The sequence below is a fragment of the Protopterus annectens genome, chromosome 11.part0, assembly GCF_019279795.1.
Source record: "Protopterus annectens isolate FY-2018-M chromosome 11.part0, PAN1.0, whole genome shotgun sequence".
NCBI lineage: Eukaryota > Metazoa > Chordata > Ceratodontiformes > Protopteridae > Protopterus > Protopterus annectens.
This window is the reverse complement of record NC_056745.1, coordinates 1,211,670,209-1,211,697,748: the sequence shown is the minus strand read 5'-3', so window position 1 is coordinate 1,211,697,748 and position 27,540 is coordinate 1,211,670,209. Positions and strand designations below refer to the sequence as shown.

General features: G+C 40.1%; 1 protein-coding gene across 3 annotated transcripts in view; it reads left to right on the top strand.

Moving 5' to 3' along the window:
- Positions 1–27,540, top strand: part of LOC122815790 (transmembrane protein 116-like) — a 520,221-nt gene that overhangs the window by 293,052 nt on the left and 199,629 nt on the right. For all 3 annotated transcript variants that reach the window (XM_044088571.1, XM_044088569.1, XM_044088572.1), the window contains one exon: positions 7,288–7,386. In XM_044088571.1, coding sequence (XP_043944506.1) covers positions 7,288–7,386 — 99 coding nt within the window. The remainder of the gene's footprint in view (positions 1–7,287; positions 7,387–27,540) is intronic.

Below are 27,540 nucleotides of genomic sequence, written 5' to 3'. Positions count from 1 at the left end.
CTTATGAATGAAAGCACTCTTTATAGCTTGGTTTTCTGATGCCTCAATTTTTTTGGTATTGTTTCTTTGAACGGTCACCACATGGTTTGCTATGGTTTCATTCTGTAACACTGCCACTATTCAGACAAACTATATTTGAATTTAGTGGTAGTCTTTTGATTAACTGATTACAAAAGGCAACTGTTTGTTTTGTTTTCCTTTTGTGGACAGTTTTTGTTTTGAAGTTTTGGGTTTTTCACAATGCTGGCATGGATTACCCATGTTTCAATGCTTGTAAACAGAACCATAACTTGCTAATTTGATGCCATGTACAGTTATTTCAACTGGTGCCTCCCTCAACTCAAAGCTGTTTAGGAATAACTGTTGTAAGCTGCTTGCTTAAAAAAACAAACAAAAAAAAACACCACATACTGAGCACTTCTGCTCTTTAGTTGTGACCATAAATTCGGTGCTGTCATATTGGCATTCAGGTGTGAATGCCAGTACTGAACTGCTGCACCATCCTCACTTTTTGACTTTTTGATCTTGCCCACTAACAGTTGGCACCTGGGGCATACACATTAATCACTCCTTCTTACAGCTCTGTCCATGCATTTTGATAAATCAATATATGCTATTGTATACAAGTATACAAGCAAGCAAAATCTGAGGGTAATGCTACTCTATGCTAGAAGTCTACACCTCCAAATGCACTCACTCGAGGCACTCCTTAAAATGGAGAACATCGACATCTGTGCAGTGACAGATACCTGGTTCAAGGCTCCAGAGAGCACCCTTGCATTACTAGGCTATAATTCATATCACACCTTTCGGCCACCTAACCTGGACCGAAACACTAAAGGCGGAGGCGTGTCCATATTCATTGAGGATATCCACAGCTAGTTGCTCAGCATAATGCATCCAAGATTATCCAAGTTCAACTAACTCTGGGCAAGACCGCAATCCAAATTCTAGCTTGCTACAGATTCCCCACCATGCCCCAGGATTCCCACTCCTCATTTCTTGATACACTGGAAAATATTAGGGTACAACCTAACACCCTAATAATGGGCAATTTCAACTACCCCAACATTAACTGGGAAAACTACTCATATACCAACTCTTTTTCTCAACGCTTTCTGGAATTCATAAATTCCAACGCCTTGGATCAACTTATCACCCCCACCAGGGGCAGCAATGTCCTACACCTGGTCATTACCAAAGTGGGCAACACCAGAGTTCAATTCCTCATTGGTCAGATCTGACCACAAGCTAATGACCCTAGACATCCACATCCTGCCTCCAACCCCATTAGGGAAACCACTGTAAAACATTTCTCCAAAGCCACATTCACGCTTCTTAAGACAGAAGTGGCAAACTTCACGACACCCATGCAGATGGACAATAGAGGTACGACCGCTGAATCCTGCACAAATGCACTTTATAAACACTTACATGAGTGCATGGATCATGCAATCCCTAACAGAACCAAAATGCTATCCTCCAAAAAAAAGGAAGCGAATCTGGTGGTCCCCTGCCATAAACAAACTCTACAACAGAAGAAAGAAAATGTTGCAAAAAATAGTAAAATCCCATGATTGGAGGAACTCCCTGGTCAGCCTTAGTAAGAAGCTGAGATCCCTCATAAAATCCTCCAAAACTGGTTACAAAAACAAAATTACCACTGATTCTAAAGACAACCACAAAGCATTCTATAGCTATGTCAAGAATCTCAATGGCAACACTCAGATCTGCTCTGAGTTACAGCACAATGGCACTAAATATACAGAACAAACTGATATTGCCAACATCCTCGCAGATAGGTTCAGTGCTAACTTTACCCCCCTCTCACCCCTGAAAGGGCACATCTCTATACCGGAAGAATGCAAAGTTCCTGTAATCACGGCTGCACAGGTAAAAACCACACTCTCCAAAGCCAAGAACACAGCCTCCACGGGACCTGACAACATCCCAGGCTGCATTCTATATGAACTACAGAACGAACTTGCACCCCACCTAAGTACCATGTTCAATCATAGCCTTACCTCAGGCTTTGTGCCCACTGAATGGTGCACAGCGATGGTTATCCCACTCCACAAAGGGGGAGCCACCATGGATCCCAGGAACTACTGCCCCATTAGCTTGATGAGCCTGGTCTCCAAGGCTATAGAATGTATCATCATGGAACTTATAAACAAAGATATTGGTAATCTCCAAACTCTGGATCCCACCCAGTTTGGGTTTGTAAAAGGCAGATCATGTCTCCTAAACCTGATAGACTTCTTTGAAGCAGTCTCCAAAGCTGTAGATGAGGGTAAAGTTGTTCACACAGCCTATCTAAATCTCGCCAAGGCTTTCGACACCGTCCTCCACTCTGGAATTATAGATAAATTCACTAAACTAGGTATAAATCCCTATGTCACAAATTGGGTTGCCAACTGGCTCAATGACAGAACCCACACTGTGAAAGTAGCAGATTCCAAATCCGATATCAGACCAGTGACAAGTGGAGTAAAACAGGGTTCAGTCCTGGGTCCTCTCCTGTTTGGTATCTACTTCTCTGGACTACAGGCTAACACAGAAAGTCTTTGGCTAATGAAGTTCACAGATGACTGCAAACTAGGAGCCATAATCAAAACTCCTAACGATGTGGACATCCTACAAAAGGGCCTCACTGAGACAGATACCTGGTGCCAAGCCATGGCCTCAAGCTCAGTGCCAAAAAGTGCATTGTCATCCCCTTTGGTAAAAACTCTGTACTCATGAACTACCACATAAAATGCAGTCTACTTAATGCTGAATGTGTGATAAGAGACCTTGGGACCAAGGTGGACAGTAGTCTCTCCTTTGATAATCATATCACCACAGTAGTCAGGAAATCCTTCTATGTGGCACACCTCATCACAAAAGGGCTCTCATCCAGGAAAAATAGGTCATTGTTCCCCTCTACTCAGCACTCATTAGACCCATTATAGAATACAGTGCCCCTTTTGGTATGTACCTCACAAGACATCTACAACTGGAAAGGCCACAGAAATACCTCACAAAAAGGATTACTGGCCTCAAACAGATGGCCTGCGCAGACTGTCTCAAATAACTCCAGCTTTACTCCATTGCATATCGCCTACTCAGAGGCAATCTCTGCCTAACATTCAGAGCTATGTCAAACCCAGAGCTGGTGGACATGCTTCACTTAAAGAAATCCCAATCCCTCCGAGCTATATGCTCTAGGGACCTAAACCTTGTCACCATAATAAACAGAACATGCTGGAGGGATAGATTCCTGTCCCAGAGACTTCCCATACTCTGGAACAAACTCCCTATCTATATCAAACAAAGCTCCTCATTAGCACTCTTCAAGAAAAATCTTGATGATTGAATGGGAGATAGGAAATTCACCCCGGGGATCACTTCTGTGGCTCAGCTCGACAGAGACACAAGAAAATAATTTTCTTGGGTGGCGAAAGCCAGGGTACCTTTTTGGCTAGGCTTATATAGGCCCTAGGGCCAATAGCTTAGTACCTACCTATGAGCCTATGAACTTATGTATATATCATATTTGAAAGACATTATTGACTGACATCTGTGTGTAAAAGGAAGCCTATTCCATAATTTTGAAAGGTGTTGGTGTTGTGTGATATACCCGTCATGTCTTTTCCCAGTTATCGATATTTACTTTTAGTATTAGGTTTCCTGATCTGGTATCCTGTCTCTCAGTGGTGTGTTCTAGGCATTGACTTTAAGCAAAATTGGGTAGGATTTTGCATTATAGACTAAGCAGAGATCACATCTAGGTAAGCTTTAAGAAATAACATATAATAACAGTTCATGAAGCATTTCTGAGTAATTCACATTTTTTCAACCTTATGCTTTTTCTAGTAAAAGACTGTCAAGGCTGTGCACCAAAGGGTATCCAGTAATAATTAATGGCAGTGTGAGAAATGTCTGGATTCATCAGCATTTAAGTCAAACAGATAACTTTTCAGCTCAATAGAAATGATGTTACAACATCAGTTGTCTCAAGCATACCGACACTTGGCTTAAAATACAATGCATTATGGGATACATACACTCTTAAAACAGCAATGCTATACTAGAGACTTAAAGTGGCAATCACTATAGTACATATTCACAATATATACGAACACTAGTAGCTCTGTTTTACTTATCATCACATCTCCCCAAAAACAGAAAGAGTGAGACAGATAGACAGAGAGAAAGAAAATCATACTTTTTCAAAACTATGGAGTAGAGAGGTGGCACCCAATATACCATACATTCAAGAGTCTAGAATGATCCTGTCAAATCATACAGCTAATGGTCTTCTTTTGGCTTCCCCCTTTAGGGGTCACCAACCGTGGATCACTGGTCCGTAGACTGATTGTCAGTGGAGTTTTTACAGTGTCAAGTTGCCAGCCCAGTGCCCAACCTTCACAGAAGACACACACACACACACACACACACACACACACACACACACACACACACACACACACACACACACACACACACACACACACACACACACCACACACATATATCTCTCTCTTTCTCTCTCTCTGTCTCTCTATATATATTGAAGAGTACATTTCATTGGTGTGTTTTCATTGATGAGTGAAAAAGTTGCTACAGATGATCAAAAATCAGCCCATCAAACTGCACCAGCGTTTTTACAATTAAATCTTGTTACATAGGGAACTGAGGAATATGCCTTTTTACAATTAAATCTTGTTACATAGGGTACTGAGGAATATGCACCTCCAGACCACTAAGATCCAGCAACAAAAATCACTTGCAGATCACTAAAGCCAATAACTCTGTTGGTGAAGCACTATTCTCTTGCACCATAGCCAAATTATGGAACTCACTCCCACCCACAATTACTTCCGTACCATCATGCACCCACTTCAAAACTTTACTAAAAGTGCACCTAAAAACATGCTGGCTATGCCCTTGCAACTCCCACTCTAATATCATCCACCCCATCCAACCACTACCTTTCTTTCCACTCCACTAACTACCTTGATTATAGCAAGCTCAGATGCTCATAAGCCTAGTACTTATTATACAGCAGGAACTTCTCATTGTAACATTTGTTAATGTCTGTTATGTACTTCACAGATAAAGATTCTAGTTGTCTACTGATGTACTATGTTCTTCATCTGTAAATATGTTGTAAGTAATTGCTATGTTAAATTGTTAATCGCTATGTAATCCAATATAACTACTGTCTGTTTATTTTACTGTGGAGCTTTTCTCCCCGGGCCTCCGCTGAAAATGGACCTATGTCCAGTCGGACACTCCCGGTCAACAAATTTAAATAAATAAAATAAAAATAAAATAAATAATGCCCTTTCCGCACTGTATTCCAATCTTTGAGTTGGCATATATAATTAGCAGGGGGTGTGGGGATGCAGAGGCATTCCCCACCTCTGCAAAAAACATTGTGTTTTACTGTATTTTTTATCCTTTCTGGATCTGTGCTTTTCTTCGATGTTAAGTTTTCATAATTTTTCCATCAACACTGTACATTTTCAGTGGAAGTTTATAATTATATACATCTACTGTTGGCACCAACTAATGCATAAGAGGTAATTGGCCTTAAGATTGTGTGGTAAATATGCACTGCTGTTTCTGGGAATAGCTAAAGCCTACTCAACCCAAATAAACATCCATACATACAATGATTTCCTGGAAGAGTTAATAATATCTCTCCAGTATGGAGTACTGACGCACCCTTACTTGTTTTTACATTAATGTTGCAACCAGCTAGGCCACTCTGGCCTACCAATAACACAATTACTGTTTGTCCTTAAAATAAGATAACTATTAAATGTTGTCATGGTAGCAATAGACTGAGCAGTAGCTCTTCAAAATTTCAGTGCAGATAACCTTAAACTAATAAACAACCAACCACAAGCATTTAAAAATAATGAAAGTCTGCCCTTAAAATAAATAAAATTAAGCAATAAAGTGTGCAAAAATCAAGTATTCAAGCAGCTATCAACTTGCACAAAGAAAATACAAAATAAATTCACTTAAATAGACAGATTGCAGATAAATGATCTATTATACCATGACCCCCCCCAAAACGTGCATGCTGATTGGCCAGCGTGCACATTGTAAATCGAGTTATACTAATGGAAAAAGGTCCGCGGCCCAGACTTTTTCCATTAGTATAACTCATTACTAAACTGTTCGCTATGTTAAATGGGTTTAACATAGCGAGACAGTTAAATAAGCAACGGAGATCTCCGCTGTTTTAAAGCTGTCTCGCCATGCTAAACCCATTTAACATAGCGAGACAGGTTTTAAAAGCAACGGAGAAAGCAAGATCTCTGTTGCTTTTTACTGTTCTCTATGTTAAATGGGTTTAACATAGCGAGACAGTTTTAAAATAAGCAACGGACATCTCCGTGCTTATTTTAAACTGTCTGTCCATGTTAAACCCATTTAACATAACTAGTAAAAAGCAACATTGCTCTTGCTCATCCCTGATGTACTGTGCAGTAGCAGTACATCAGAACTGCCGCGATGCCAGACATCTGCGGAAGGGCAGTAAACAGGCATTATACTATGCCATTATTTAAAAGTAATAGTTTCTTTTCTTAAATAATGTCATAAAATTAAGCAATAACTCATTTCTGGTGTGGAATGTATTTACCCACAGTTGGCTTTGTTTGTCAACTTGCACAAAGAAAATACAAAACCGTGGTAAATCCATTACCCACACCTAGATTGCAGATAAATAATCTAATAGCTTACCTGGATCTGTCACTACCAGTTGTTGATGGTTTACTTGACTTTTTATCTGCCACTGACATATAACGTCCAAACAGCAGTTGTGTAATCTCCAGGGCAATATATTTAAGAACTTCTGAGCACTGCATATTCATCTGAAGAAAGCCAGACACTAGTTGTTGTGTATCTGCTTTTACAATCATGGTTTTGTATTTCCTGTCTGGTTTAAATTTGGATGGTATGTTTACTAGTTCCATAGTCTTAACTGTGGTGCATGAGAGGTAGGAGTCCACCAAGCTAGTATCCAAAGATGGTAATGCAATGCAGTCTTTGAGCTGAAAACATTGCAAATGTGTGCATACTTTAGAAGCCAGATTTAGTTTCAGTTCCTACCATTTTTTTCTGGATTTCCACTGAAAGCAACCACATGCTCAGTACAGTTTACATTTTTTTATATTATATACATGTTATGTGCTACAAGATGTACAATAACCAATGTTGCTATGGAAAAAAAAACTTTTGCTTCTGCTTAATACCACTTCTCTACAATGCTTTCTTCTATTACAGGTGTTCTATGGCATTTCGTTTCTAATGGTAATGATTTATGCTTACGAAGCCAAGCAGTCAGTTCATGGATGGAGAGAAACACTCATAAGAGGCCATCAGGTATTGTTGTATATAGTATATAGAGAAATGAAAAATATATTGTTATAATGACATACTACTAGAGACTCAAGAGTAAAATACTCATTTCTGATAAGCTATTTCTTATTTATATACAGTGAGAGTAACAGTGTGTGTCTGAGGGGGGTTGTTACAGAAGGTAAAATAAAAACTGTATATGAAAAGAAATAAGATAGCAGGGATCCTAAAGTAAAGCTCTATTGCCAGATGCTTCAAACACTGTGATTGTAAGAAAAGTGATATTGTAGTTAGACAAACTCTTGGGAGTATTAAATAGTTACATTGTGACAAAGGCAGTTTTAAAGAATATGTTAACAGTGATGTTATATGACAGTGATGAAAAGATAAATCAGATGGTCAGACCTATCAGAGTTGTCTCCTCTTCAGGAAAAATTAAAAACATTCTTAGTATAAGTACCCAAGGAGTGGGTGGAGAGATGATCACTAACAGAAGAGGATTTTTTGTTGTAATCTATGCACTATCTCTCCCAATATCCAGTGGGTGTCATAGATTTTCTACCAGACTAGAGCTCTAAGTTTAAAACCACACCACTCCCATTGGAACAGGTGAACTGGCAAAAATGTTGCACAACCCAGTGCACCCACAAGTCCTCATTGCTCACCCTGCTAATTGAGCCAAGTCATCTTGGTCACAGTCAGGTCTCCATCCCACTGTGCCATGGAGATGGCTTTAACACCTTGAGCTTTTAAGGAAAATGTAAAAAGAAATTGCAAAGAATGGTGAGGTAGTTCAGAGCTTGACTGGAGAAATAAATCACATTTTTATCAGAGGAATCAAATATATTAGTTGACTTTGTATCTAGCAAGTGATCTTCAAGCATCAAAGTCTTTGTTGTATGCAAGGTTTATGTGGCTTCTAAGAAAAATATGAAGGTAACTGTTTAAATAGGCAAAAAGTTAGGTAAATATAGCCATCATGTCACATAACTGTGGAGTGATATCTATAATTACACCTAAATGTTTGGTTTGATGCCAAAATATTTATTTTTAAACAAAATTATTAACCAGTCATCCATATCTAAAGGTCTAACACAAAATCAAATAAAAGTATAACTTTGTGATTCTAAAGGACTTAAAGTCAGAATTAATTACTCCAGTGTAAAGCATAGTTACAAAGTAACATTACACTGGCATAACTCACACTGACAGTAAGTCGTTTGGAAAACCAACACTATTACTACCACATTTACCCACTTTTCCAAGTTAACTTACATAACGAAAATGTGGTTAGTACATGCATAGTGGGAAATTTGGTTAATTGTTTTATGCATCCTATCACTCGCCAGGTCAGGATGAAACAGGCAAACATTGTGGGTTCTTGTTTAAGCAGCTTTATTATATGCAAATACATCATAAATGAGGTTAGGTAACTTTAACTTTTTAAACAAACTGGCTATCATGCACATAGATGTTAACACTCTGGCTGCACCTTCAAAATGTCACTGAAGCTAACGTGCTTCATATTTATGTGCATACACAGATCTTGAAAATGCTTCTTAAAGGTACAACACACCTGTTATTCTGCATCCTCCCTCTTTGAGAAATGAGTCAGGCATTGTCACTGATATTAATAAATATGCAATTTACACAGGAATAATTTTCATCATGCAATTATACAAAGCTAGACACATATATACAACTATGTCCAAGTTGCTGTGTATTTCACACTAGGCTTTGAAATGCGATCATTTCATGTGACATAAAATTTGGGATCTGGTTTAGCAAAAGGGATTGTCTCTGCTCACTGTTCAATCTTAGGAACATTGGGACCATCTGCTGGAACAGTATCAGGAGTCAAGACATGTTCTAGAACAAGAATATCATCTGGATTGCATTGACAGAGTCTTTATCACTGGAACAATGCTGCAATATCGGTTCTGCTACAGGAAGAAGATGTCTGCGATTTCTCCTGTACTCCACACCCTGAGATTTAACAAAATAGGATCTCGGCTCTGCACACATGCTTGTTACTTGACCAATCTGGTCAAAACCTTTCATTGTTTGTATCCTCACTGTCTCTCCTTTTTTCAATGGATGAAGAAATTTGCTCATTTTGTCATAGTTGGACTTTTGAAAAGAATGCTTTCTAGATAACTGGGCTTTGATTGCTTTGTTGTTTTTAGCTTTAGGCCTCAATAAACTAGAACTGATAGGCAATGTTGTTCTGGTTTGCCTAGATAGAAGTCTGTGAGAAGGTGAGCCAAGTATATTGTCACAGAGTATGTTTCTGAGATTGAGTAAATTAAAAAAAAAATCAGTATTATCATGCTTTGACGTTTCGAGTAATTGTTTTGCACTCTGTACTACACGTTCAGCAAGTGCATTTGATTGCAGATATTCTGGACTACTAGTAACACGTACAAAGTCCCACTCTCTTGCAAATGTCTGTAACAGTTGACTGGTAAATTGGGTATCATTATCAGAGATTAATTTCTGTGGACTGCCATGGACTGAGAAATGGCATTTCAACTTAGTAATGACTGTAGCTGAGGTTAGATTAGGTAGTAAATCGATCTCAAACCTATTTGAATAAGAGTTTACCAGTACTAAGTAATGTTGATTATTCCACTCAAATATGTCAGTAGCTACTATTGACCAAGTTAGTTCAGGGATTTTTGCAAATGCAGTTTAGTACTATTACATACTGAACAAGAAGAAAGTACTTTATCAATGTCTTTCGCTATAGAAGTCCAAAATACTAGTACTCTCACCCTTCTCTAAGTAGATTTGGAACCTGGGTGACCACGATGCAAAATCTGGATATATTCTTGTTGTTAGGAAGCAGGAAAAACAACTTTAGGACCTTTGAAAGTAATGCCATCTTCCAACAACTCATCACTATAAGGAAAGTAAGGTTGCACTTTGGGTGGTACACTAGATTGCTTTGACGGCTATCCAACACTGATGTAGTGATTGAGCTTTTGGAAAACTGGATCAGTCATTGTACGATCTTGTAGCTCATTAAGTCCTGTGGTAGAAAAATTACGCGCTTCCATGACATCAAAGTCAAAATTCTCTGTGCCAAGCTTCTTTGTATTTCTGGATGCTCTGGATTAGATATCAGCCAGATAAAGAAGTTTGCCTTTTGTATAGACCATTTTGAAGTTTTACTTTTGCAGTTTAAGCATCATTCTTTGTAATCTCGCTGGAGCTGAATACATAGGCTTCTTTCAAACAGTAACCAAAGGTTGATTATCAGTTTCAATCTGGATATCTTGACCATAGATATAATCATGAAACTTGGAACATGCAAACACTATTGCCAAAAGTTCTTTCTCGATTGGAACATGCAAACACTATTGCCAAAAGTTCTTTCTCGATTTGAGCATACTGCATCTCAGTCTGGGTAAGTGTTCTAGATGCGTAGGCTATTGCCCATGATTTTTACATTTGAAGTCATTTAAAAGTAAAAGTCATGGGCACTCAGAATCGCCATATAGCTGAAACACCTGATGTTCATAAGGGTTATTTGCATATATCCCATGTGTCTCTGTTACAGGAGGTTTGGGAAGTCACTCATTGGAAGTTCTAGCTTGGCTGGAGTTTTCATTTAGTTTTTACTGTGTACAAAGAGAGCATTTGGGAAGGACAACCCCTGTAGCCTCTTAATCCTGCTCTGTTCCCTCCCTCAAAAAAAAAAAAAATTTTATTCAGCTCTTCTTACTGTAACTGTCTTAGTTACTCTTCTGCGTGCTGTTACCTGTTCAGTCGCTCTTACTCTGCACTTATTACTGCTTGTTAGTAGCCTTCTAAATACTGCCTTCTGCACTTGTTTTTTAGTCATTTGTTAATTTAATTGCATATATTTGAACTGTATTTGCCGTAGTGTTGCTACACACTCGGGTGTGCTGGCCTGCACTGCAATTTGAATTGTATTTACTGCTGTTTAAGCTGCTTTTCTGTAACAAAAAAAAAATTCTAAGCTTGTTTCCTGCCTTTCCTCTAACTAGTCAAGTCCAGATACAGACTTGCTGTATCCAGGACTGTTGGTAAGCTTCTGAGCCCCCCAAGCCTTTCTGTGCTGGAGGGAAGCCTTCTAGCTTATCAGTGGGAGAGGTAAGCACTAGGTAGCCTATCTACCATGGGAAGAGTGGGTTTTGGCCCTGAAATTGTAGTTCATTGGCTGTTTGGGCAGTTTTTCCATCTCTTTCTACTTTCTGGTTAAAAGCCTGTTTTGCATTTGGTCCCTGCCTTTCCTATAACTAGTGTAGTCCGGGTACATATTTGCTGTATCCAAGGACTGTTGGTAAGCTTCTGAGCCCCCCCCCAAGCCCTTCTGCATTGGAGAGAAGCCTTCTAGCTTATCAGTGGGAGTGGTAAGCACTAGGTAACCTATCTACCACAGGAGGAGTGGTTTCTGGCCCAGAAATTATAGTTTATTGGCTGTTTGGGAAGCTTTTCCATCTCTTTCAACCTTCTGATTTAAAAGCCTGTGCTTGCACTTGTTTCCTGCCTTTTCTGTTACTAGTCTAGTCCAGGTACAGATTTGCTGTATCCAGGACTCTTTGTATGCTTCTGAGCACCCCCAAGCCTTTTCGTGTTGGAGGGAAGCCTTCTAGCTTATCAGTGGGAGTGGTAAGCATCAGGTAGCCTATCCACCACAAGAGGAGTGGTTCCTGGCTCAGAAATTGTAGCTATTGGCTGTCTGAGAAGTTTTTTTCCATCTCTTTCAACTTTCTGATTTGAAAGCCGCACTTGTGCCTGTTTCCCACCTTTCCTATAACTAGCCTAGTCCGGTTACAGAGTTGCTGTATCCAGGATTGTTAGTAAGCTTCTGAGCCCCCCCAAGTCTTTCTGTGTTGGAGGGAAGCCTTCTAGCATATCAGTGGGAATGGTAAGCACTAGGTAGCCTGTCTACCATATGAGGAGAGGTTCTTGGCCCAGAAATTGTAGTTTATTGACCATTTGGACAGTTTGTCTGTCTCTCTCAACTTTCTGGTTTAAAAGACCACATCTGCGCTTGTTTCCAATCTTTCCTGTAACTAACCTAATGGGTAGCACTAGAAAGCCTTAAACTGATACAAGCCTTCTAGCTTAGAAGAGAGACTTTGGAGTGATTAAGTATCAGTTTTCTGTACTTTCTTGCTGTACTTAACTGTTTTCCGCCTAAACGCAGATTTTCCAGCATTTATTGTGATTTAAAAGCTTGGTTTTTTTCACATATTGTACTTATTTGACTGGCTGCACTTTTAAAAAGTTGTTTTTTGTTTAAATAATTTGTTTAACTGTTGTAGTCCACACACACTAAAGTGTGATGGCCTTTTCTGATTGTTTGTAGTCGTTTAAAGCTGTTTTAAGTATATTTTTTACTGTTTTGCCTTATCTTTTCAAAAAAAAAACAAAAAACAAAAAAATTCCTTGTTTCCTGCCTTTCTAAGCTAGTATAGTCCAGTTTTCAGGCTAATGCTGAATTCAGGGCTGTGATACTAGTTTTTGAGTTGCCCATACCTTACTTGGATAGAAGGAAGTTTCTCTGTTCACCTGTGAGAGAGGGGAGCTTTGAGCAACCTATCTGTCCCTGTTGGAGTGGTTCCAGCCCAGAAGTTAGTAGTTTATTAGACATTTTGGGCTCATTTTCTCTCTTTCATTTCCCTACTATAGAAACAGCATTTGCACGGTTTTTCGCATCGGTTAAATTATTCCCGCCTCCACTAAGTCTCCTCTTCAGTTTTCCCTTGAAACTAGTCTAACTCTCAACCTAAGCACTCAAAAAGCATCTTACAGCCCAGCACTTGCTCAGACCTAATAGCAAGCACTAATATACCCTGACACTGATTGACCAGCAGGGCAAGGCTCTTTATTCACCCCTCACCAACCAAGCGACTAAGCAACTCACCCTACTATTCAGGCATGACCAAAGGGCAATTTCAGGTGTACTCTCCAGTCCAGCTGGTGAATCTGGGTATCCTGAGGCAATGTTACAACTGCCTCATGTACACAGACAACCCTCTCCTCCTACCACAAAACACTAACATAATGCAATTATACAACCAAACTGGAAGCTAAGCTGTCTCCACCCAAGACTGGAACAGACAGTCAAGAGGAGAAGATTAACACTTGCACCACACCTCCAGCTGCACACAGACCTACTAAAACAGCACTGGCAAAAAATACACATAAATACACAAAATCATACTCGGAGGCTCTAAATAAAAACCTGCAAAAGCATCAGAGACCTCCAAATCAGACACCCAAACAACCTGCACCTCCCGTCACAAACCAGACAAGACATAAAACACAAAATCAGGGTGCCGCACAATCAAAGCCCTTAAGGCGAAATAACATACCTAACACATTAGTAATAGGTGACTCTATAGTCAGGCACACTGATGTCCCACTCACTAGGCTGGACAAGCAGAAGGTTACTGTTAGCTGCCTGTCGGGAGCCAGAATCTGCCACATAACACAAGCACTCAGGTCACTCCAGAACAAGTACAAATATGACTCTGTCATTGTTCATGTTGGTGTGAATGACCTGAGAAATACCTCCCTGGACTACATGAAAAGAGACATGGAAGAGCTCTCAGATCATGTAGCCCAGACTGGTATGACCCTGACCCTGAGTAGCATCCTGCCCTCACCAAGACTGATACCTCAGTATAAAGAAAAAAATGATCAATTTCAACAATTGGCTAAGCTTCTGGTGTCATTCAAAGGGGATCCAGTGTCTGTCAGCCTGGGACGACATGCTCGACAAGCCATGTTGCTTCACAAGGGACAGCTTGCATATGCCATCCCTAGGATTTCGAATACTGGCCAAGGCTCTTGCTGCCCCCATAGTGCCTTTTTTTAGGCAAGGCTCAAAAGCCAAACCCAGCTACGTAAACAGTACAATTAACAAAAAACTGAGGGTTATGCTACTCAATGCCAGGAGTTTAAATCTCAAAATGCACGTGCTCAAAGCACTCCTCAGTATGGAGAACATCGACATCTGTGCAGTAACTGAAACCTGGTTCAAAGCTCCAGAGGGCACCCCAGCACTACTGGGCTACAACTCATACCACACATTTTGGCCACAGAACACAGACCGGAACACAAAAGGAGGGGGTGTATCCATATTCATCAAGGATACCTACACCTCCAGGTTAGTGGTGCAGCATGATACCTCGGAGATCATCCATGTGCAACTAACATCGGGCAAATCTGCAATGCAAATTGTGGCCTGCTACAGATCACCCTCCATGACCTAGGACCACCACTCCACCTTTCTGAAGATACTGGAAAACATGAAGGTCCTACCGAACACCCTGATATTGGGCGATTTCAATTACCCTACCATACACTGGGAAAACTACTCAAGTACAAACTCCCAGGCACAGTGCCTCCTGGAATTCATCAACTCAAATGCCGTGGATCAGCTGGTAAACTCCCCTACCAGAGGCGAAATTGGACCTGGTCATCACCAACATGGGCAACAGGTGTTCCACACCAGAGGTCAACCCGTCACTGGTTAGATCAGACCATAAACTAATCATTCTGGATGTCCACACCTCACCACCACCACCAACTAATGAAACCACAGTAAAAAAAATTTTTAAAGCAAACTTCACCTTACTTAAGACAGAGGTGGTAAGTTTCACAGCCCCCACGCTAAAATATAATGCTGCCTAAGATGCAGAAACCTTTACAAATGCACTCTTTGAGCACCTACAAGGATGCATGGATCATGCCATCCCTAGCAAAACCAAGACTCACTCCTCTAAGACAAGGAAACCAGTTTGGTGGACCCCTGCCATAAACAGGCTATACAATAGAAGGAGAAAACTAGTTCAGAAAAAAGCAAATCCCAAAAAGGAAAGATATCCCTGATCAGTATCAGTAAGAAACTAAGGTCACTCATGAAATCATCCAAGGCTAACTTCGAAAGAAAAATAGCCAAGGATTCAAAAGATAACCACAAAGCCTTCTTTAGCTATGTTAAGAATCTGAGTGGCAACTCGCAGATATGCACTGAACTAGTGCAAAATAGCACAAAATATAATGAACCTACTGATATTGCCAACATCCTGACAGATAGATTCAGTGCAAGCTTCACCCCCCTCTCACCTCCAAAAGGGCTCACAACAATACTGGAAAAGTGTAGTGTCCCAAAAATCACAGACGCACAGGTGAAAACAGCCTTTTCAAAAGCCAAAAACACAGCTTCAGTGGGACCAAATGGTGTCCCAGGCTGCGTCTTGCATGAACTACAGAACAAACTAACCCCCCACCTAAACACACTATTCAACCTCAGCCTCTCCACAGGCTACATGCCCATAGAATGGTGCATGGCAACAGTTATTCCTCTCCACAAAGGAGGGGCCACAACTGACCCTGGTAACTATCTCCCCATAAGCCTGACTAGCCTGGTCTGCAAGGCTATGGAGCGCATCATCATGGAACTAATTAACAAAGTCATTGAGAACCTCCAAACACTTGACCCGACCCAGTTCGGCTTTGTTAAGGGCAGATCATGCCTACTAAACCTGGTTGACTTCTTTGAGACAGTCACCAAGGAGATAGATGAGAGAAAGGTGGTTCACACATCCTACCTTGACCTCACCAAGGCTTTTGACACCATTCCCCACTTGGGTATTACAGAAAAACTCACCAGCCTGATCATAAACCCCTACATCACGAGATGGGTTGCCAACTGGCTTTCAGATAGAGCTCACACGGTAAGAATAGCGGGCTCCAGGTCCAACTCTAAACCAGTCACAAGTGGTGTCCCACAAGGCTCAGTCCTGGGACCCCTACTGTTCAACATATACTTCTCAGAAGTACAGGCAAACACAGGAGGACTATGGCTAACCAAGTTCGCTGACGACTGCAAACTGGGAGCCATAACTGACTCTCTGGCTGACATGGACATCCTCCAAAAGGGTCTTACTGAGACGGACACCTGGTGTCAAAGTCATGGTCTCAAGCTAAATGCCACAAAATGCATAGTCATCCCGTTTGGGAAAAATAAAACACCCACGAATTACCACATAGGTGGCATCCCCCTTAATACAGAAGAGGTAATAAGAGATCTGGGGACCCAGGTAGATAGTAATCTCTCCTTTGACAATCATATTGCCAAAGTAGTTAGGAAATCCTTCTATGTGGCCCATCTAATTACTAAAGGGTTCACATCTAGAAATAAAGAGGTTATAGTGTCACTCTACTCATCACTCATTAGACCCATCATAGAGAACAATGCTCCATTTGGGATGTACCTCACAAGACACTTCCAACAGCTGGAAAGACCACAAAAGTACCTCACCAAGAGGATTACTGGCCTCAAACATATGTCCTATGCAGCCTGACTGAAAAAACTCTGGCTGTACTCAGTGGCATATCACTTACTCAGAGGTGATCTCTGCCTGACTTACAAAGCCATGTCCAACTCAGAATTGATGGACATGCTCCACCTAAAGAAATCCAAGTCACTGCGAGCCACACGCTCTAGTGAGCTAAGCCTCGCCACAACAATAAATAGAACATGCTGGAGGGATAGATTCCTGTCACAGAGACTCCCCATGCGTTGGAACAAAATTCCAAATTACATCAGGCAAACCCCTCACTAACACTCTTCAAGAGAAACCTTGACGAGTGGATGGGTAACAGAAAATACACCCTTGGGATCACTTCAATGGCTCTGCTTGACAGAGGATCAGTTAATTAATCAATGGGGCGGCAAAAGCCGACACACTCTGGCTAGGCTTATAAATGCCCTCGGGCAGATAGCCTAGTACCTTCGTATGAACCTATGAACATTTTACATGCTGTATACATTTGCTCTGGAGCCTTTTGAAACTATGCTCTTATCACTAGCAAGCATACTTGTGTGCCTTTCTGTAACTTCATTGATCTGACAAATCTCAGTACCTTTGCTTAGTATTAAATCACTGTCACGATGTAAAATCTTTCTCACAGCAGCACTATTAATACCACACATGAGTCTTTCCTTTATTAACTCATCTTTTAAATCACCAAACCCACATGTTTTAGCTTTGTTTCTCAGGTCAGGAATATAAGCTGCAAAAATGTCCCCTTGTTTTTGATCTCTCATGTAAAACAAATGCTTCTCTAGTGTAACATTAGTCTGAGGGTTACACATTTCTCTGAATTTGCACTTTAAACACTTGATTCCGCCTGCACAACAATACAATGAGTTTTTCATTCACCTTCATACACTGCTGGTACATATACAAATGAATGCTCCCTTTCAATGGCCACTGACCCTGCTAGGTTTAGCAAAATGAATGCCCTGGTACATGCATCTTTATCAGAATAAGCTGCTTGTATAAATATGTTGTAGTCTTGCTCAAATATTCTCCAGTTTTCTGCAATATTCTGATCAAACACAAGTGGTTGTGGCTTGCGAAATCTGTCTGCCATATTAACATATCTCAGTAAGGACTCTTGCAAATATGCACAAACAAATACACTTATACATACACATATACATGTGCATGAAATTTATGTCAGTACTTGTAACTGTGCTCAATAGCACAACAAGCCTCTGTATAACTGAACTTTGCAAATTAAGTTTCCTGGGCACTGTAATACTCTGAAATCACTTTACTGTAAAAGCCACTTGCCTTGAAATGATTTTACTGTAGGAGACATTTATCTTGAAATTACTTTAGTTCAAAATCCATTTATCATCATTTTAAGAAACATTTCAAAGTAACTGCACTTTGTGAATAAACTATCTCGAAATAATTGCAATTTGCAAATACATTTTTTTGAAGTAGTTGCACTCTGCAAATGAACTGGGCAAAAGAAGCTCAGAGTGAGAAACGCTTCAAAATAACTGTACCTTGTGAATAAACAGTACACAGCACACTGCAATTTCCCCCAAATGGCTGCACTTTGCCAAATAACTCTCTACAGTGCAAGAGACACTCTGTAATGGCAGCACTCTGTGAATAGCTACACCCAGGCACAAGAAACTTTTTGAAATGGCTGTATTTGACTGTACATCATGAAATAGTTGCACTTTGCACACAACAAATTCCTCAAAATTAATTCCATACTAATAAACACACACTGTAAGCACTTTTATACACTTTGAGATACTCTGACCAAGTCTAGTTATGCTATTCAAGTCTTCAATCAATGCAAAGTAGTAATTTATGCCAAAGCCCAGTAATCTGCCAAAATGCACACAGTCACCTTGCTTTATTTATGCTCAATGTGCCCTTTCCTGCCCTTTCTATTGTATTGGTTTTGCTCATTGAATCTCTTAATGTGCCCTTTATGCCCTTTTGTTACATTTGTTTTGCTCATTTAATCTCTTAATGTACCCTTTTGCCCTCTTGTTATATTTGTTTAGCTTATTTAATCTCTTTTCATGCCCATTATACTTTATTGTGCTTGTTTCAAGTCTAAACATGCTTGTTTTAATGCAAACATGCTCGTTTTACAATTCTGAAGTATTTCTGAACCTCTTACATATTTTTCTGATGCTTTTTTTAATCAAATAACTTAGTTTCAAACATTTTATTTGATTAATGAGCTTTTTTATGCCTCTTGTTTGCTTAGTAGTATGTTGTGTGCCTTTGTAATGCTTAGTTTTACCTCTTTTAATAAACAAATCATTTGTGTGTGTTTTCTTTACCTTTAACTTGTTTCTGGCCTTTTTTTGTTCACAGTTCTTTTAGTTTACCTTTGCCATTACCTCTGCACCTCGTGGCTCTGAAGAATAGTCTTTGCCATCCCGATTCTAAACCCATGTCGCTCACCATGTCTGGATGAAACAGGCAAACATTGTGGGTTCTTGTTCAAGCAGCTTTATTATATGCAAACACATCATAAATGAGGTTAGGTAACTTTAACTTTTAAACAAATTAGCTATCATGCACACAGATGTTAACATTCTGGTTGCACATTCAAAATGGTACTGAAGCTAACATGTGCTTGGTATTTATATGCAAATGCAGATCTTGGAAATGCTTCTTAAAGGTACAACACACCTGTTATTCTACACATCCTATTACTGCTAAAGCACATGCATAATCATCAGTAATGTTTTTGAAATAATTTCCTTGACTAGGGCATTTATGGCTGAAAGTTAAGAAATAAAGTGCAGCAATGCATAAAATATTAAAGCTCCATTTTCAAAACATGATCCATTGAAAAAACACATTATACATTTATGAAAATTGAATTGACTTGATGACACTCTTCATTTGGCACACAAAATCCTGAAATATTTTGCAGAATGTTAAAATAGACTCAGAATCTGAATCACATTTATTGGCCAAGTACGTGCACATACAAGGAATTTGACTCCTGTTTCAATGATTCTCCAAGAATGAATTACATAAATGACATACATACAACTATTAAGAACAAGACAAATGACATACATGCAACTATTATGTACAAAACAAGAAAAAATGTAAATATACATATACATACAAGATGCAAAGTGCAGCTCAGTGCAAGAAATACTGAAATAAGCTCTGAAAGAAACATGTATTAAGAATATGTAAACAATACACCAGAATCATCAGAGGCTTGGGAAAAATAATACCCCAGCCTAATAAGCTGAGTTAACCATTTATGAACTTGATGGCCTGTGGAGAAAAACTATTCTTATATCTACTTGTTTTGGTGCGTATTAACCTATAATGTCTGGCCAACGGTAATAGTTCAAAAAGATGGTGGCCTGGATGTGAAGGGTCGGTGATGATTTTCCCTGCCCTTTTCATGACTCTGGAATAGTACAGGTCCTGTAAGGAGGGCAAACTAGCCCCAGTGATATTTTTGACAAACCTGACTATTCGATGTAACTTATCTTTGTCATGATTAGACAGAGATCCAAACCACACTGTTATGGATGAGCTGAGAACAGACTCAATGACTGCTGTATAGAACTGAAGCAACAGTTCCTGTGGGAGGCTGAACTTCCTCAGCTGTCGCAGAAAGTACATTCACTATTGTGCCTTTTTTATGATGGACCCTACATTGGTTTCCCACCTCAAGTCCTGGGAGATTATAGACCCCAAAAACTTGAAGGATTCCACAACTGACACAGCAGTGTTAAATATAAAGATGGAGGATAATATTGTAGTACCACTCCTAAAGTCCACTGTCATCTTCACAGTTTTATGAGTGGTCAGCACCAGATTATTCTGACTACACCAATGAGCCAGTTGCTCAACCGCCCATCTGTATGCAGACTCATCACCATTCTTGATGATCCAGATGATAGTTGTATTGTCTGCATATTTAAAAAGTTTGACAGAGGGATCCTTAGAGGTGCAGTCATTAGGGTAGGGGGAGAATAGCAGTGGGTAGATCATACATCTCTGGAAAATTGTTAACACAAAAGATCAGGCCAGATTCATGAATGCCTACACTAAGTGCACACCATTCTGGGCGACAGCACAAGCATTGCTCACACCTTTTTCCTACTAATTTTAGTTTTCCCACTGATTTTCTTGCAGCCTTAAATATCAAGGGGTGGGGTTCATAAAGTTTACCACAAACTGCAGACTATGTCTACACTTAGTGTAATCTTTCTGAGTGACTAGAAAGCACAAGAAATGTGGTGCAGATGTTCTTGATACAGAACGTGTACACTTAGTGTAGGCTTTAATGAATCTGGCCTGATGTTTGCAAAATCTCAGTAATTTTTTATGTGGATATTGCAGAAAAATATCCCCATAGTGGCAGCTGCTGATTTAGTCACACTTTATTAAGGTTAAGAGCAAAAAAATTAACTTATTCTGTTTCAGATTAAAATGAAGCTGCAGTACATTTGGAGAGAGAGAGAGAGAGACAGAGAGAGATTTTCAATAATTGTTCTGCTTTTAGATAATTAAATTGTACAAACATTGGGTGGTATTCAGAAACAGATAGCATACAATGTTACTCAAAATAATATGGTGAGTGGCAGTGCACAAGGAGGGGGCAGGTTAGGGACAAACATAGCATGGCTGTTGTACACATGAAATAGCATGGTATACATTGTATGCAGATGACCTCATAGTGACATGCAAGTAGTGAGTGTTGTCATGCTAATGGCTTACAGCATCCTGTATGTAAATGACCAAATCAGACATGGAGCAATTCAGAATTATGTAAAATTAATGGGATGAGCCACTATGCTCATCTAGTCTGAATGCCAGGATTTTTCAGTTTACTACAGTTATCTAATTGTGCACAGGGGCTACCGATCTGCAGATGCCAATGATGACATCCAGGAAAGGGAATGCAGTGGAGTCATGGTGGCAATGGCCACCTACATGTCTCTGCCCTATACTGTATGTGTGTGCACCTCAGAGGCAGTGTGTCTGCCTGATGTCATCTGTGTTGGTGAGTCCAGTGAAGCTTAGGTGAGTCTAACGAGTCTATGTTTAACCATCGAATAACATTTGCATCAAATGGCTGAACATCAAACCCTATCCATTGAATCTTCATTCAGCGAATGTTTATTTTTTTGACAGGGAAAGTAACTAGTTAGCAAATGATTCCCCATCTCACGCACAGCAGAATTTCAAACCTACCCAGGTAGGGGGCTTTGCCCCCCACACACCCCTAACTATATATGTCAACTCTGAGACCGTACTACAGTGGGGAAAAGGGCAGATGGGTAAGTGTTGGCCAGATAGTTACCTTCCCATTCGCTGAAATGAATATTTCCTGAATGAACGTTCGATGGATAGGGCTCGATGTTTAGCAGTTCGATGCAAATGTTATTCGACAGTTAAACAAAGACCCATGCCTAACATGGAAAGGCCATCTAGTACTTAATGCGGGGGATTCCTGAGGTTCATCTTGCCCCTTCACTGTCATCTCAGGTGAAGGTGCCTTTCAATGTTGGTGTCACTGATAGTATTACTGTATCATTGGACAGTGCCATGTGCATGGTGCTATCCTCTTCAGCCACCATTGACCTGTTGACGTAAAGGATGTCTCAACCTGTTATGCTTGAGATTCTAGCAGTGGAATCTTTGAATGCATACAGATAACATACCTGAGGCAATACTGGATTATAGATGTAACTCTGTTCACTATGTGACACACAGGCTGCTACATGGTGGAGGGAGTTGCATCTATAACCTTCTATTTGGAGAAGGTGAAAGAATTCAGACACATTGGCAGTGCCTTGCATGTGGTAGCTGGGATGGGGATGACTGCCCCAATGTCCATGGATGACAAATATGCAAATGAATTTTTTATGAATACACCAGTCACAATAGTGAGTCAGTATCATAGAGTAATGGCACATGCTGCTACTAGCCTGGTGCATTCCTTACTGACATCAGAGCAGTCACCACCATTCCAGCTTCCACATCCAGACCACTACCAAGGTTTTTGGATTCTTTCACCTTCCCAAGACAGGGGTACTAGGAATTCTTCTACCTCCATGAGACTTCTCTATGTTGGTGGTTCAACTATTGTGGTCAAGTTGTCTCTTGCTATTTCCTCTGCCTTGGTCTTGGCTTGCAGTATCAGAATGCACATGTTACACTGTCCTAGTATGGCCACTCACAGCATTAACATCCTGTACTGGTGACTGTAACACCTGATCATAGAAGGCTTTTTCTGTTTTACCCCTTCCAAGAAAACACCTCACATGTTTGCATAGGGCTGTAGTAGTAACTCTGTCTCTAGTGCAGTGAAATTTTCCAGCTGTTGCCATTTCCTTGATTGCACAATGAGATGTTTACAACTGTGGGTACACATCTGGATCAGTGTGTGACTGCATGAATGTCCTTACTATTTGACAATTGTCTCAGTACTGTCCTCTGCCACCATATAGTGGCCATAGCACTATGAATTAATATATTATCACCCTTCAGACATTGTGCCATAGTCCTGTAGCAATAGGCATGTTAACACTGCCTGCCATCTATTATAACTGTGCTGGCAGCATAGGCTGTGACCTATGTAATGACAGCCTCATCCTGACAGGAAATAGAGAACAAGGTTAGACTGGTTACTGTTCTGCAGTCTGTCTTTTTGTAGATGCCATACAACAGGACAGTAGCCCAGACTGACCGTGCTACTTGTTCTTTGTCAGAACATATTCTCCCCAACAGAAATGTAGCTTGTCTTGCCCTGTACTAGGTTCCTTATTAGGGTATACCACCACAGCAGTACTGGAGTCTGTCCTACCTTATATTGCATTCCCTGTCAAAGGATCCCTCAAGAGGACTGTAACATGTCCTGCCTTGTACTCTGAATCCTGTTAGAGTGCACCTGCCCACAGCATGTTGGTCCCCTGTCATGCCTCGTGCTGTGTTACCTCATATACTCTCCTTCCCAGTATAGCTATCCATGTTCCTTCCAGGTGCACTTGTGTGTTTACTACAATCCTGAGGTCTCATTGCTAGTAGTTCTGTCAGCTGTTAGTTTACCTATATAACAGTACCCTCTGTTATGTACTCTAAAGAAATTCCTATGTTGCTCATCATGATGTGGCCTCTGGTAATATAACATGATAATCACATAATCATATGAAGATCTGTGAAAATTTCCATAGCTGCAAGAAATTTAAGGGCAAACACACATTAATTTTTATGATGCAGTAGTCAGTAATACAGTTTCTTATCTCCAGAGTTTTGGCGTCTATTCTATTTTCCATTTGGATGGAAGCTGTATAATCTCCACATGTCCATGTGTGCCTTTGACTATTCCACCTTCATCACATCTTACAAAGACAGGCTGGTTGAATAGCTACCAGATTATTCATGAGGTTTGTACTGGCCCCTGTAATTTGGATGGCTACTTCCAGCCTTTGCTGTGTCTTTCCCTTATGACTCCCTTTAGTTCTTTTACATATACTCATTCTGGGTCTTTGCAGTCCTCTCTGTACCTTCCTCTATAAGTGTCTGGAAGGGGAACCATGTGAACCCTGTATAGCAACTGTATTTTCTATCGTACTAAAATGGTGGTCATAGCATTGTAATAATGCTAACATGGTGATTTAGTGTAGTTGTCTGAAGTGCAGAACTATTATACGTGTGTGTATATGTGTGTGTGTGTGTGTGTGTGTGTGTGTGTGTGTGTGTGTGTGTGTGTGTGTGTGTGTGTGTGTGTGTGCGTTTGTGTGCGTGTGTGTGTTCATATGCTGTGGGTCATGTGCACAGTGCATTTATGCATAGCTAGTGAGAAGTCCATATCCCCACCTGGCCATTCTAGTGTTGCTTCACAACTGTAATCATGCAGGCCGACAATGTGGTGTGCTCTACATGCAACCATATGTACCATGTGGTGTGCTCTACATGCAACCATATGTACCTGGCTTCAGTATTTCTCTACTTTGATCTGCATATGATTCTATAGGATCAGTTGTGTTGCAGGCTGCAGTAGGGCAGCAGCCATTGCTCTTTGTACCAGTCATTGTGCCTACTGACATGCCCCAATAGTCACCAGGCCTATATTTTTGTAGGGTGACAAAGGTTATCCTATGAAAAGTGACCTGGAGAGTTTGCTGGTGGCTTCTACCTTCCTGGGTCACTAGCAGTAAGTATGGTAGCTGGTAAGGACCAAAGTAGAACAACAGCTGGATGTCTGTCTTGGCACCCTGGAGCATCTCTTGTGTAGCTGTTTGAGTTGCTTGTCTGGCTGAACCCATCCATCAGGCCACAACATGTTGCATCAAGCTACAATGTTAGTTATGAAGCTGGCTGACATCTGGATTGGCTCCTCTTTGGGTTAGTCAGGCAGGCCCACCATACCTCTCACTGAACCCCATCATTGTGTGCCCCTTCCTTTTGTGTCACTATCCAGCCCCTATTGATAGTCTAGTCCACCCTATCAGCACTTGTCCACACTCTGTCAGTCTGTGTCTCTCTACTCTCACCCTGCTCTTGTGTCAGTACCTCCCTTGTCATCCATAGTTTGTATTGTATGTTTGTTTGCCCCTGATTTCTTCCCTGTACTGTATATCTTTCCAACATTTTCCAGTCTGCCTTCTCCCTTTGTTGTTGTTTGTTTTTTAGTAAAAACCCAGTCTTCACAACCATAAGAACTTTAGCAAACCAGACCTGTCTGTCAATAATCACTTCTTTAAAGGAGAACTACACCCACACAAAAAACATGTTTATTTCATTGTAGTTTGGTGTTTCCTACATTTTAACACCACTCTGGGACTATGTACAGATTTTTAAATATTTTTATACATAATTTCTGAGTCTGACCACATGGGCTCTGGCATCGTGAAGTAATTCTGATTGTTTAGTATGCCTCTAGGTATCCCAAAATGCAGAGCTCATCTGTACAAAGTTACATCACACAGGCATCTTTCTTCCTAAAGATTCGGTCACTGCATTGATTTCCATGCATACACTGCTGACTTTCAGTCAGTTAGTTTTAAGTAATATTTCATTCCGTTCAATGACTACTTAAAACACAAATAGTGTAAATGCCACAAAACAGACTTTCAAAGTGCTTTTACTTCTGCGTCTTTTTAGAATGGTTAAACTGCATTTTTTTGTAAAGGGTACTACTTTGACTCATCTCCCACCCCCTTCACACCTAACTTCCCTAGCTGTCAAAGTGCTAAGGGTAATTTGAGCTGTTACCTCCTGTGACTTGACAGCTCACAGCAGGATACTTGACTCATGTACTGTTTCTTTGTTCTAACCTTTACTTTCTGTATGGGTAGGGGGAGGACCAGGGAGCTGTGACATCACAGCATGGGTGGGTTTTTAGGACAGTCATGGTGATGTCAGTTTGGGGAGGCAGCTGGCCAGAAAACTACCCATATTCAGTGGCCTTGGTGACATCAATGAATTAAAGACTGCAGAAAGAGCTGGATAAATGTTTTTTGAAAGTGAAACCACCACAGTACAATAAGGTACTGTTCTAGTGGAGAGAAACAGTCAATATAATATATTTTAAATGCTGCGTTGTTGTTTATTCATAGCAGGGACAATAAATAGGGAGAAAAAGGACAGAGAAGTTGAACATTTAATAATAGAATCCCACTGTTGTCCTTTAAGTTAATGAAAATTCAGATTCATTACTTCAGTAATGTTGTCCATCCACCTTAGCCTCTGTTACCCCCTTCTTCTTTTGACTTCAATCTTTCCCATTACCAGTATCTTCTGTAATGAATCTTGTATTTCTATTATTTTGCCAAGGTATTTGCATTTTACTTTTTATTAATAGGCCTTCCAGTGAACAGTCTAGGTTTATTTCCTTAAGTATTCACTGATTTGATATTCTTGTAGTCCGTGGAATTCTCAGACGTTCTCCAACACCACAGTTAAAAAGCATCAATTTTCTGACTTACAGTCTTACTTATAGTCCAACTCTCACAGCCACATGTTGCTACGTGGAGAACCAGAGCTTTGACTATACTGTCCTTTGTTGACAGTGTGATGTCTTTGCACTTTAAAGTCATATAATCCAGATTTGCCATAACTTTCCTTCCAAAAAGCGAGTGTCTTTTAATGTTATGGTTGCCATTACCATCTGTAGAGCTCTTTGAGCTCATGAAATAAAAATATGCTACTGTCTTTGGTTCCTCCACATCTATTTGCAAATAATTGATAGGGCTAGATGACATAATTTTCGTTTTTTCATGCTGAACAACAAGCTAGCTTTTGTGCTTTCCACTGTCACCTTCATCAACAAGGTCCTGAAGTCTGTTTTGTTTTCATCCCTTAAAATGATATCATCTGCATATCTGAGGGTGTTAATATATATCTTTAGTATAAATGAAACTTCTTAATCTGTGTGTGTACAGTTTTAAAATGACAAATAATCCCTAAAATCATTAAGTTGTGAGCTACATATATATATATATATATATATATATATATATATATATATATATATATAGATAGATTCAAAGCCCAAGATCTTGAATTTCAAAAGACTGAGGCCAAAATCTTGAAAGTTCAAAAGACTGAAAACTCAAAATACTGAAGACACACAGAACATCAACATGTACTATATTCCAGCATAACTACATACAGAAACAAATAAAAGATAAACTGTTTACCACTTCTGCAAGTATAAACAAGGGGGCAAGCCCCCCTGCACCCCCTATGTGAGGGGCTACACCCCCCACAACCCCTGCTACTTAAATATATCAACTCCAAGATCGCATTCCACAGAACAAAATGGCAAACATACCATTATATGTTTCATGACTGCCTGTTGTAACCTTAGTCATGATCT